The sequence below is a fragment of the Microtus oregoni genome, unplaced genomic scaffold, assembly GCF_018167655.1.
Source record: "Microtus oregoni isolate MIOR12 unplaced genomic scaffold, Mior012 000010F_ref0000083, whole genome shotgun sequence".
Lineage (NCBI taxonomy): Eukaryota > Metazoa > Chordata > Mammalia > Rodentia > Cricetidae > Microtus > Microtus oregoni.
The window spans coordinates 19,851,990-19,865,800 of NW_024543069.1; the positions used below are offsets into that span (position 1 = coordinate 19,851,990).

Below are 13,811 nucleotides of genomic sequence, written 5' to 3' on the forward strand. Positions count from 1 at the left end.
CAGCGTCGGGGCCAAGCCACTTCCGGCCTCGGAGCGCGCACGCGCAGCTCGGGAGGGGGGGGCGCGCTTTCCGGAGCGTGGAAGGGCTGGCCTGACGCCGCGGCCGGCCCTCGCCCTCCCTCTCCGGAGCGGGCGGAGTCGGCACTTCCGCGGGGCGGGGTCTGCCCAGTGCTGACGTTGGCAGCCGAACCCGGCCGGAGTAGTTCGAGGCTGCCGGCTGCGCTCTCCGGTTGTTGGACTCTTGCTTCTCGTCCCTGCGCCCCGCTCGCCCCCGGCGCGCCCCCCCCACACACACACTCACCCATCCTCGGCTCCTCGGACCGCTGTGGTTGGCGGCTGCCCGGCGCTCCGGTGCTCCCAACGCTCGGGCATCCCAGGCCCGGTGACCGTAGGTGGCGTAAAGCGCCGCGAACCGAGCCTCCCGGCGGCCCGGGAGCGGCGAACGAGCGAGTCCGAGGGATTCCTGGGCAGGTGGCGCCGCGAAGATGGTCGCCAAGCAGAGGATCCGGATGGCCAACGAGAAGCACAGCAAGAATATCACTCAGCGCGGCAACGTCGCCAAGACCTCGGTAAGGAAGAACGGGCACCCCTCGCCATGCCGACGCCGGGACCGAGGCCCGAGGCCCGCGCCGGGGCCGCGGCGAGTTCTCTTTCAGACCCGCCTGACTCTGGACTCCAGCTGCGGTGGAATCTGGGGCGGGAGGAGAGATCTGTGAGGTGCCGGTCGGCCACCTGGCCCTGGGGGTGCAGGCCGCGGGAACCCGGGATCCCAGTGGTTTCTCTGCATTTGAAACTGGATTTTCCTTTTTGCAGAGAAATGCCCCCGAAGAGAAAGCGTCGGTAGGACCCTGGTTATTGGCCCTCTTCATTTTTGTTGTTTGTGGCTCTGGTAAGTGTTTGGGGGGGGGGGGCTCTCTTGGTTTGGAATGACGTGGTGAACGATCAGTGGGTGAGTCCTGCACGCGTTGTTCTCTACCCACCTGCTGAGAGTTTCACGCAATTGTTTCTTGTGAACCAAGTTACTTGTACCACAAACGGTGGTGCCCCTAGAAATTTCTCCCACCTTGATTTGTGCTCAGGAAAAATTTTAAAAAGACAGAGAGAAGAGATCTTCCTAATGATCCGTTGAAAGAAATTACAGACCAAACAATTCTTGGAGTAAGAATGATTTGTAACACCTTTATCAACGGTATTGCAAAAATCTTAACATCGCTAACATCTGGATACTAGATTGAACTGTGCCAGCTTCTGAGGTCTCTATGTCAAAAACTAACTAAATAAAGTAAGGTAGTCCAAAGAATTGATTGTCCGTGGAGGAAACATACCTCTTAGGCAATTTAATGTGGAAGACCAATGTTTTGAGGTTTATGAAAGGTATGTTGAGAAAACTTAGCTACCAAGGCAGCCTGCTTTTAGGGTGGGAGACCCTTGCCTCTTCAGATGCGCTGCAAAATGTCTTTCTGCCCCGCGTTGCTTTAATACGGAAGCTGTTAGTATTGAGACAGATGCTTTTGTTTTCCCACATTCTACAGTTACTGGGGTTTCCATTTCACTTTGCCGTTTTCCTAAACTTAACAACTGGAAGCTTTCTTGATAGATGGCCAAGAGCCAACCGGCTTATATAACCCAAAGATTACTGAGCTTCAGCTTTGTGAGAATAAGAAGTGTGCATATGTTAGAACCAGGCCCTCAAGGATGCTTAAGAGAGAACTGAAATAAGTCTGTGCTAGAAAAACATTTTTGTTTTGATACTTTTGATTTACTTCTAAAACAATTTCGTGTCTGGAAGCTCTCTTGGACACCTTACAGGTAAAATTCAAGGAACCTTTGATTGAAGAAATAATTTGAGTTGGAGATGTAGCTCAGTGGCAGAGTACTTACCTAGCATGCATGGGCCCTGCGTACCATCCCTGGCACAAGATGGTAATAATGTAAAGGCATTAATTGTTTAACTGTGATACACCTGCCTTTGCCTCTATTATAGTAAAATTAGGTTAATTTGTAATGATTTTCTGGAGTCTGCAGCTGCTGTAGTAGGTTAATTTTCAGTTGACAAGCCTGTTTTCGTCGGCTTGTTTTAATATTCTCTCTTTCTCTTTCCAGCAATTTTCCAGATTATTCAGAGTATCAGGATGGGCATGTGAAGTGACTGACCTTAAGACGTTGCCATTCTCCTGTGAATTTTAGCTTGAACTCATTCCTGATGTTCGCTGCCCTGGTTACAAACAATTGAGTAAATCGTCCTGCCTCAGAATGACGTTTTCATATCATTCTTCACGTGGCATTCCAAGGTTTCTTCAAGAGCCATTCCAGGTTTTCCAGTCCATACCACAGTGCCTTGCAAAAGCACCACATGAATAAGCAATAAAATTTGATTATTAAGCTCCAATAGTAGACTGTACTTATTCAGTACAGAATGAGTTTTATGTGGTTGTTAAAACTTACGGCTAATTAGATTAAATCTCTGTAGCCAGGGTATAGATTTTGTTAACCCTAATGTGTAAATGCAATTAGCTTAACTTAAATTTTGGAATCTTAAGGTTTTCTATAGCTAGGCACTTTATTACTCTCTTGAATGGAAAGCACACTCCATTATAGGGTCATCATGTAACTATCCTATAATAAGGTGCTTAAACGTGGACAACTACACAGCCTAGTTTCACACAATCGTCCTCACCTAAAATGTTTGAAAAGCTTCAAGGGCATACTATAAGTACCGGTTCTTACGGCTGCATCTGTGTTACCGACAATGTTTCTGTTACACAGCCTTGAATTTTGCATGAGTAAGTATAGTCACCTACGATCGATCGCGTTTGGAACTCGGTGGAGCATTTTGTAACGTAATCAGTGATTGCAGTTTCACTAAAAGCTATCATGTGGAATGAAATTAGGGAAGGTTTGCCTGTGTCATACTGATTTCACCAGAATGAATTAACAAGGGGTTTTCTGTGCTAGAAAACACTTCAGGGGGAAAGACTGTAGGAAGTGAATGCCTCCTCAGGACATGTTGAGTCTAGTGTGCCATAAGATATCTTAGCATGTTGATTGCACTTTTAATACCAAAAAGGCACATCAGCTAAAAAGTTATAATTGACATGTCTGTAGGGTACGAGGTCTGTCACTCTAAAGTAGCATTTGAAATGAAATGAACTTACTGATAAGGATCAGTCTCGTCTTCCTTTGTCTGACTTGATAGGTTGTGATTGATCAAATCTTTTTACTGATAGGGTGAGAGTGATGAGGCAGGGTTGTGGTTTCCTGGCGCTGTCAAAAACTGCAAGTCCTGACTATTTATGGACTTAGTCAGAACTTGGTGCAGAACCCAAGCAATTTCTGTGTTTATGAATTGGAAGAAGCCTGCTTATGTTTGCTTTGTCAATTGCCTTGTTCCTGAGGCAGTTTCTTGAAATAAACTGTTTTCAAAGGAACAGAAGGGAACTTTGCTACCTGTTCTGTAAGCAGTATAAGCCTCGGGGCTTTGTTTCCCCTCGGATGTAGAGGAGAGGGAAGGAAGGGGTGGTGAGGGATGTGAAGTGTTTGTGGACAGAAAAGAAAGCTGGCTATGGGGCTGCGGGGTCACTGATGCTTACCTGCCTCTTCACCCATAAGTGAATCCCTACACGTGATTCCCTCTGAAGCAAGTCTTGGTTAACTAATTCTATTTTATTATAACTTTAAAAGTGAAAGATAATTCTCTAAATTTATAGCAGGTGCCTTATTTCCTTTGAAGCAAATCATTCCATACCAGAATTTCCCTCGGTTTACTATGGATAATTGGCTTTAAGGTATTTTTGTTTTTAAACATACAATGTTTTAATTGATTTGTTGAATTGTACAGCAATCATTTCACATTTGTAAAATTACACCCCTCTGTATCATGTAATTCACCTATCGAGTACATTTTACATTCAGGTTGGGTTATGCATGTCTGGGTCAATGAAAGCTATGTCTGTTGGATTTATGGTTTAAAATAAAGTTCCCTGGATATTTGATGCTTTTGTTGTAAAAGAAAATGATTTTGCAGAGTTGTTATTTGAATACTTTTCATAGTTCATAGAAAATTATTTTAATGCCTGTATTTAGCCAGATTGGTGGTGACACATCCCTTTAATCCCAGTACTCAGGAGTCAGAGACAGGCAATTCTCTGAGCTCTAGGTCAGCCTGGTCTACAGGATGAGTTCTAGAACAGCCAGGGTTACACAGAGAAACCCTGTCTCAAAAAACTTCCTAAGAAAGAAAGGAAAGGAAGAAAGAGCATGCCTACTTAATTAAAGACTAATTAAGTGACTGGGTTAGGGTTACTACTGTTGCTGTTAGGAAATATCATGGCCAGAAAGCAAGTTGGGGGAGTAAAGGGTTTATTTGGCTTGCATTACCATATTGCTCTTCATTGAAGGAAGTCAGGGCAGGAACTTAAGCAGGTCAGGAACCTAAAGGCAGGAGCTGATGCAGAGGCCATGGGGTTGCTGCAAGTACTGGCTTGCACCTCATGGCTCAGTCTGCTTTCTTAGAGATCCCAGGACCTGCAGGCCAGTGATGGCACCACCCAGACTGGGCCCTCGCAGGCATTTTCTCAACTGAGCTTCTCTCCTTGTATGTCAAGTTGACATAAGACTGAGCATCACATTATTAAATTAAAGAGAAGTACGTAATTGTAAAAGTCTAATTGGACGTAATAGCAAGGAAAATGTATAAAAAGCAAGAAAATTCAACACTCATCTACTTAGCATGTAGTGGTTACTATCCAAGGTTGATTCAAGGAAAAACCACATTTCTTTGATATCACTTTTCTACTCGGATTTTATATTATCTTGTAATGTTCAGCACAGCATGAAAATAAGTGTACTCATAATGATCTAGCTCTAACAGAACAAGGCGTTACCATTTCATTGTATGTGCTAGCTTGTATACAATATTGCTGGAAATAAGTAGGCTTCGAAAATAACATTGTAGCAGGATTGCACTGTCATGGGCTTTGACTTATGTAATGTGTATACTTAAATATTCAAATGCAAGACCAACTTGCGCTCCCCAAGAGGGTTGTGATCTGGGGCACACAGCACTACCATACAGAACTGTTTTAGGACTTGGTACTGACTGGGTCTATCAGTAAAGCCATGGTGCTTGGCATCTATAAAACTTACAACATCTTGAAATTCTCAGTTTAAACTTATACGTAAGTTTGATTTGCTTTCCACCTCCCGTGGCAGAAGGTAGGCGTAGACTTCAGTAGCAATTCCGTCCCTCTGTACCCCAGTTTCTTTCAGATTGATGTGATAAAACACTCTTGACAAAGCAGCATAGGGGAGACAGTGATCTAGGGCTCCCCTTGGCTAACAGTTCCTTGTTATAGTCCCTCACAGTAGGGAAGTCATAGCAGCGGGAACTTGAGGAAGTTGTTTTTATCACATCTGTAATACGGATCAGCCATGAATACACATATTGCCGGTACTCAGTTTGCTTCCTCCGCTCCTGTAACGTCCAGGCTCACCTGCCTAGGAAATGGTGAATTGGTCTTCCCACCTCAGTCTAGATGCCCCCGCAGACATGAGCAGAGGCCCATCTCCCTGATGAGTCTAGATTCTGTCAGCTTAACAGTAAACACACTCCCTTCGAGCTTTTCCTACCCAGCTCCATTGTACCAAGTAGGCTCCAAATTGGGTTGAGATAGTGTGATCTTGTTCAGAAAAAAAGTATTAATGAGCAATGAAATACTAGAAACTAAAGAGAACATAAAAACTGGTCCTTCATGATTCAAATCCCTGCGTGTTCCAGAAACAAGCTGGAACTGTGGGAAGATGGAAAAGAAAATGCACATCTACCCGGTAACACACAGACGGAGCTGTGGAAGGCATGGCCGCGGCTGCCTCAGTAGCTCAGAGGAAACATGTAAATGCGGTGTGATAGCGCTGGCTGTCGCTGGGGAACAGAAAGCCGAGGTTTTCTGACTCACTGTGCTCCCCAGAAACCACAGACCCGATCACAAGATGGATGTGCATTTCACACGTACTTTGAGAAAAGCCTTTCATTTTTTTCAGGTCCTAATTCAAAGGGAAAAAAATCATCCTTTTATAAACGCAGTTTCTTTTGAAAGAACCACCAATAGCATTTGCTATTGGTTTTTCCTATAGTAGAAAAACGGAAAATTGTGTTATCAGCAAAACTATTTTTTAAATAATTATTAGGAGCTCTTGGGAGGCTGATGTAGGAAGGCTGCCCAGAGCTCCAGGCCTGCAAAGTGAGACTGGGAAGGAAGGAAGGTCTCCTTTTGTCTTTAAAGATATGAATCCCCATGATTTTTCCAGAGGTAAAATTTGAAGGTGCGCTGATGTTTTGAGAGTTTCCACTTCCACTGGGATGGAACTCTAGCCTTTGTTCTCAAGGGCACATCACACAGCTCCATTTGCCTTAGCCTTGGCCTTCACAGCTTCCCTCCATAGAATTGTTCTAGTCCTCATTTGCCAACTTCCTGTGCTTTTCAGCACGCACACACTGCATCACTGCCTGTCTTCTCAGATCAGTTTTCACTGCAGGTCTAGATACTGAACCTGTTAGAACTTAGTATACTTCGGTGATTATTACTTCCGAGCCTTACTTTCTTCTATCAAGTTTGGCCTCCCTAAGGACGAGAGCTCTATCTTTTTCTCTCCTGCTTCCACCACTCCCAGACCTCTACACAGTGGGACTCAGCGTATTAGCTAACAGACAGTCCAAAAGCAATGAACGCTTGATTATGGGTGATAACACCTCATCAGCAAGAATCTTGTCTTCCTGCTGGGCATGGTGGTGCATGCTTGTAATCCCCGTCCTCACGGGGCAGAGGCAGGAAAACAGAAGGTTAGACGTCAACGTAGACTGTAATTTGGACCTTATACTCCCACCCCAAATGCACATCACGTTGTACTACAATCCCTGCCACTGTGCTACAATGAGAGTTCAAGGCTAGTCTGGACAGTCGAGAAATAATCTTTAAAAAAAAAATTAAGTAGAAAAAAGCATACGTCGGTGTTAGATGGCTTGTCCTGCATGCATGAAGCCTTGGGCTTAACCCCGAGTGCCATCAAAGCAAATTAAAAAAAAAAAAAATCCAAAACACGCCATAACAAAACTTGTGTGCCCCTGTGAAATCCTCTAGCACTAGAGTAACAGTCACGCACCACTTAACCCCTCGTGACCTAGTTGAGAACTGTGCTCGGCACCAAAATGTAGTTTCTTGGAACAAACTCACCCAGGATAGACTTATAGGCTTGACATTTGGAAATACACCAAGAGCATGATATTTGTCCTTTCGTCATATTTGTAAAGGTCACATTAAGTGTTGAGAAAAGCAAAGAGCATTTTATCAAAGAAAGGTAATACCTGACTACACCAGTCAGTCTGGTTATAAGGGTGAGACACCTGCCACTTTGAGCCTGTGCCTGGGGGCTTCAAATTGCTCAGCTCCACTTCCATCTTCGGTTCAGAGGGGGTCAAGAATGCCCATATGACCTTCTCCACATAGGACCCCTGCAAGCCTGCTGGGTGGACCCCACACCAACTCTAGCCCTTGGGAACAGGTAGCCCCTCCTCACAAAGCAGCCATAGCACAGTGACCCGAGCATTTAGGACGTGGTGTGCTTACCAAACCAGATCTCATACGCTGAACAAAAGACTCTCTGGGTTCTTTCGGAAAATGCCTTGTGTGTAGCGCTCCTGGCCCCATGGCGCCAGGCGCCCTGGAGTGCTGGAGACTCGAGGGAGGCAAGTTTGGTTTTCTGTCAATAAGAACATAACTGCAAGTTCCAGGGCACTCGTACATCAGGAACTGAGTTGGTAATTTCTGATAAAGGTTAATCATAAAGGTAAATAGCTAGCCAGAGTATCAAAGCATGTTAGCTGCAGCCCAAGCCACAAAAGGACAATTGTTGAGATACCCTACAGGATTATGTGGAGACAGAAGCTTCCCGGAGGATGAAACCCGTTTCCAAAGCTTGAAGTCACTCATTCTTGCTTGAGAACAGTATTAAAACGTCTGATGCAAGAACCCTTTCTTCTGTTAAGGAGGACATGAAACTCCACCCTCATTGCCCAGTGCTGGCAGGGAAAAGCCAGGCCCCACCTCGTCGAATTGCCTGCCACTCAGAACAGGGTGCTGCAGCCATGGGTAACTTGGAAGTCTGTTGAAAATAGCGTCCCACCCTGGTCAAGGCTCTCTGAATTAGAGCTTAAGTTTTCTCCGGATCTCCCATGTGTTCTGTCTGCAAACTGACATTGGGAAATGTTGAAAAAAGACTAGACTTCCTTTTTTTTTTTTAAAGTATCTTTTAAAAATTATTTCAACGTCTGGCTGTTTTGTTTGTTTCTATGTATGTTCACCACAAGTGTACAGTGCCCATGGAGGTGAGAAAAAGGTGTCAGATTCCCTGAAACTGGAGTTAACAGACAGTTGTGAGCTGCCAGCTGCCATGCGACTGCTGGGAATTGAACCCAGATCCTCCGGACAAGCAGCCCATGCTCTTCGCTGCTGAGCCATCTCTCCAGCCTCCCATAGGGCTAGGTTTCTAATTCTAGCCGTGGCACTAAACGGCCTCATGGCCTAAAATCGCACAACCTTCTTTCTTTGTCTGACCGAGGGAAAGGAAATCTGTCTGCCTCAAACAGCTGTTACGATAAAAGCACTTTGCATAGTTAAAAATATTCAGTGCAAATAAGACACCGCTGACTAGGAGAACTTCAAAAACAGAGACATCTGATAGGGTGCGGGACTTTCCTCCCTGAAGGCAGAAGAAACGGCAGCCCTCACACCAGCTTGGCAAGAACTCACTCAGCCTCCAATCACTTGCTCTTCATAGATTTTTCCAACGTAATTTTACTTTGCCTTTAAACTACCGAGAACTTGCAGGACTGTGATTCATATTTGACTGTGTAACCCACAACATGAAATGCGTTTTGTATGTACTTGGTTCTCAAAGATCTGCTGCACTGGAAAAGAAAAGGAAAGAAAGAAAGAAAGAAAGAAAGAAAGAAAGAAAGAAAGGCAAGGGAGATCTTGGCTTCAAAGTTTGTTCATTCAAAGGTCCTTATGACATCTCTACCACTGTATAAGAGACTTTCCCTCTGCGTGTGAAAAAGATAGTATGCAAACAAACAGACGCAAACACCTGTCCTTGGAAACGCTTCAATTCTCATGAAAAGAAAGCAAAAACTATTTAGAAACAATGGACGGACTAGATTTGATACTGATTCTAAAAATAACCTTAGGTTTACAGAAAATTTTGGCGCAGATAGGACAGAAAGGTCTTGTGTATCTTTTATTCAGCTTCCTTTAAGAGTGACATCTTATCAACAGTATGGTGCATTTTTCAAATCAAGGAACTAGTGATAGTTTGGCATGGCTATAAATGGCTGTAATCCCAGCACTGTTCCAGGAAGGCTGAAGCCGGAGGCTCAAGTCTGAAGCCTGGGCACAAACAGTTAAAACTCCCATCTCAAACCAAACAAAGCAAGTTAGCTGGGGAACAATGCTTTAATTCCATTTGGATTTTACAGATGTTGATGCTCCTTTCTTTGTTTCAGAACCCAGTGTTACCAAATTGCAATTTAGCCTTCACTCATTTTAAAAAAATAAATAAATAAAACAAATTGCTGTGAAGACTATTGTGTCATTTGTCTGGGGGCAAGCTTGTTATGGGACCTGTTTTATGTGTTGTTCTGCCTGATGTTTTGTTTTTAAAAAGCTAATCTAAGTAATAAGATTTGTGGTTACTTCTAAACTCATAAAAGGTTTATGCCTAATTTTAACATGTGTAGATGTGGCACACGCCTTTAATCCCATTACTTGGGAGGTAGAGGCAGACAGATATCTGTGAGTTTGAGGCCAGCCTGATCTACGTAAGAGCTACATAATGAGACCCTGTCTTTCCCCCCAGTCCCTTAAAAAAAAAAGATGTAGAGATATGTATAAATTTGCATATGCATGTGGTTTTTTCTTTAAGATGTTATCATAAATACAGTTTCTCTTTGACTATACATTTTAATTACTTCAGTGATGACTCTACATTCTCTGTGTTTCAAAGTCAATTTCTTAAGTTTTCATTTAAAATAAAATTATTTTATCCAAAAGATGAGGTGTTTTAGGAATTTAAAAATAAAAAATGGATTAAAAAGCAGTATAGTTATATAAATATAAAACATATTTTTCATAGAATAGGTTAGAGAGAATGATTTTAGATGATACAGGGTTTTTTTTGTTTTGTTTTGTTTTTTGAGACACGGTTTCTATATGTATCTCTGGCTGTCCTGGAACCACACCGTAGACCAGGCTGGCCTTGAACTCACAAAGATCTACCTGCCTCTGCCTCCCTGAATGAAGGGATTAAAGGCATGTTCCACCACCACCCATAGATGACACAGGATTTTATATGGGGAACTTACAATTAAGGGCTCCTGGGAAACACAACAATCACATGATTGCTAATTAAAAATGACCCCAGAGCTGGAAAGATAACTCAAGAGCACTGTTGCAGAGTAATCTTTTTGTACACTGTGAAGGTGTGTCTTTGCCAAGGCACCTTCTGATTGGCTTAATTAAGAGCTAAATGACCAATAGGCAGGCAGTATAGGTGGGACTTTCAGGCACAGAGAGAACTCTGGGAAGAGGAAAGCCAGAGAGGCCGTGGAAATGTGGAATGAGTCAGACATGCAGAATGGAAGAAAGGTAATGCCATGTGTAAAAAAAAAGTAGGTTAATTTAAGATATAGGAGCTAGTAGGACAAGTCTCCGCTAAGGCTGAGTTTTCATAATAAATGATAAGTCAAGAAGACAGACACACATAGGAACTTGCAGAGAGCTTCACAAGTCTGCATCGTATGGGGTTCTAGACCTGAAAGGAGAAGTAGGCTCATGACCCCCATCCCTAACCCAGAAGCAGTCTCCAAGGGATAGATAACCCTTTGCAAATGAAAATTTAGTTTTCCTCAAGGGGGTCTCACTGGGGAAATAAATTACACGTAAGAGTAGACCACATGCCCAGAGTAGATGGTCAACAGAAAATGAACTCAACAGCATCTCTGGAGGTTTGCTGTCTCATAATGTCCTATCAGGGCTTTTTAAATAAATAAAAAAAAAACTTAGTAGACATACATGCGAGCAAATCATATACATAAATGAATCAAAACAAAGGTTTCTGGAACTATTTCTCCCTGAGATGCTACAGTCACTCTGTTTTAAACTGTCTCTCCCAACATAAGTCAAAGCACTGCTTCCTCCATCTGCTTCTACAGGCTTGATTATTTTAAGTTGAGAGATAGTATTTCTATGATGTCACTAGAATGTCTGCCTTAGTGCATTTGGCAATCCCTTCTGTCCTGAAGGTGTGCTATCCTGACTACTTTGGCACACAATGTGCGCTCATGTGTGTGCATGCACACACACACAAACATGCACATACACGAGCAAAATATTCATACACATAAAATAATAAACTTTAAAAATGTTTTTAATTTTGGGCTGGAGAGATGGCTCACAGGTTAAGAGCACTGGTTGTTCTTCCAGAGGTCCCAAGTTCAATTCCCAGCAACCACATGGTGGCTCACAACCATCTGTAATAAGATCTGGTGCCCTCTTCTGGGCTGCAAGCGAACATCCAGACAGAATGCTGTATACATAATAAATAAATAAATCTTTAAAAAATGTTTTTATTTTAAAAAAGAATACTCATCACAACTCTACTGAAACCTAACTGCTCTCTGATGCCTTCCCCGTCTCCCCTAACCCCCTCAAATATTAGCAATATTCCTTAAGAGAGCCAGTGCTCGTGGCTCATGGGCACTCCCCCTTGATGGTGCCTACACTATCCTTAGCTCTTCTCTTTACCCTGGCCTCCCTCTTCTCAACAAACTTTGAAATTCTTCACAGACCTCTCAACATACCTGTGATTACTCCTTTAATAGCTGTTTTGATTCTAGCATTATAATACCTCTCTAATTTGCCTTGTGACGGAATATATCCAGACTACTGCTCAACACGCTACACAGATTCTTATGGACCACGTCCTTCTGATACATAAATCTGGATACCAGTCTCTTACCCTAGACCAACAGCTGACCAGGAACAAGAGGAGGAGACCACACCCCAATCCTTTTCCCTGATAACAAGGACAAACAAACAGAAAGCCAGCAACTCGAATCCCATGTCTGTTGCCCCATGAGCCTCCTCCTCTACTACCTACCCCTTCTATAAAATTCATCCTCTGTTTCTTCTATACAACAAAAAGACTGGGATGTTAAATTACAGACACCAAATTGCTTTTCTCTCCCACCGGAGTGTCAGATCACAGCCTCACGTAGTCTGTCCCTTAGGATAAGGAACTGAAAAATATGCCATGTAATGTGACTCAGGCCTTGCCCTGGTTGGTTTTTGTTAGCTTGAAACTAGCTAGAGTTATCGAGAAGAAGGAAACTTAATTGAGAGATTGCCTCCATAAGATTGGCCTGTAAGGCAAATCTCTGGGGTACTGTCACTGTGGGTAATACTAACCCTAGGCAGGTGGTTCCCGGATGGACAGGAAAGAAGGCTAGTCGGTGTGGTGGGACATGCCTCTAATACCAGCATTCAGAAGGCAGGCTGGTAGGCAGGCAGGTAGATCCCTGAGTTTGAGGCCAGTTTGGTTTAACAGAGTGAATTCCAGGACAGCTAGGGCTACACAGAGAAACCCTATCTCAAAACACCGAAAGGAAGAAAGGAAAGAAGGAAGGGAGAGAGAGAGAAAGAGAGAGGGGGAGGAGGGAAGGTGGGAGGGAGGGAGGGGGCAGAAAGAAAGCAGGCTGTGAAGGCCAGTAAGCAGCATGCCTCTCCATGGCTTCTGCATCAACCTCCAGGAGCCTCCAGGTTCCTGCCTTGACTTGACTTCCTGCCCGTCATCTTCCTCCATGACAGAGAGTGAACTGAGAGTTTGTGAGAAGCGATAAACCCCTTTGCTCCCTGAGTTGATCACAGCGGGAGAAACCCAGCTAAGCCAACCTTGATGAGAAAAGCAAGCCTACCTCCCCATCCCATTGCCAGGAAGCAGGGCAGTTTTGAACTATTGTCCAATCTAGCACCTCCCACATAGACTAGGTTACAGAACCTGCCACCGTCCTCCTTTAAACCCGTAAGAATCTGAAACCCCTTTGTTCTGGGGATTGAAGGCTCTTTCCGTTAGGACTCCTATCACGCCATATGGGGCAGTTATGCCTTTGAATGGCAGCTCCTCCGGGGATTTGGAGGAGCCCCAGGGTCTGAAGGGAAGGCGCTCTCTCTTCAAAGCCCCTCATGTTGCCTGTGGTATGGGCGCTTTTCCTCTTCAAACCCTGATCAGGGCCCCAGAGCTGGGCATCTTCAGTCAGCTCCTTTCCGTGGACTCCTTGGTTTCTGCTTCATTTTATTTGTAACATTGTTCTAACAGCTGGTTAAATAGAGAGACAGATGCCTCTGTAGTTAGAAGCGCTTGTTGCTCTTGCAGAGGATCCAGCTTTGGTTCCCAGCACCCGTACTGTGGTGTGTAGTTCCAATTCCAGGGGATCTGATGCCCTCTGACTTCTGCAGTCACCAGGTCTGCGCATGGTACAAATACATACACCAGCAAAACATTCATATGCATAAAAACATCTAAAATATTTAAATATGTGTAAAACAATGGGCTGTCAGTATGCCACAGCCGCATTTGTTAAAATGTTGCCGTGTTTGCTTTAAAGGTTTCCTTTACTGGGTGAAAATAAGGGTAGGGTGATAGTTCAGAGCTCCTGTCTGTGTTTAGCATTCACACGCCTCTGAGTTTAGCTTTTAACATCA

The 13,811-nt window shown here is 44.0% G+C and overlaps 1 protein-coding gene across 1 annotated transcript; it reads left to right on the forward strand.

The window, feature by feature from the left end:
- Window positions 1–106: 106 nt before the first annotated feature.
- On the forward strand, window positions 107–3,992 carry Serp1 (stress associated endoplasmic reticulum protein 1). Its single transcript, XM_041659056.1, has 3 exons — window positions 107–569; window positions 814–889; window positions 2,104–3,992. The coding sequence occupies exons 1-3, from the start codon at window positions 486–488 to the stop codon at window positions 2,142–2,144; spliced, it is 201 nt and encodes a 66-aa protein (XP_041514990.1). The 5' UTR covers window positions 107–485; the 3' UTR covers window positions 2,145–3,992.
- Window positions 3,993–13,811: the final 9,819 nt, after the last annotated feature.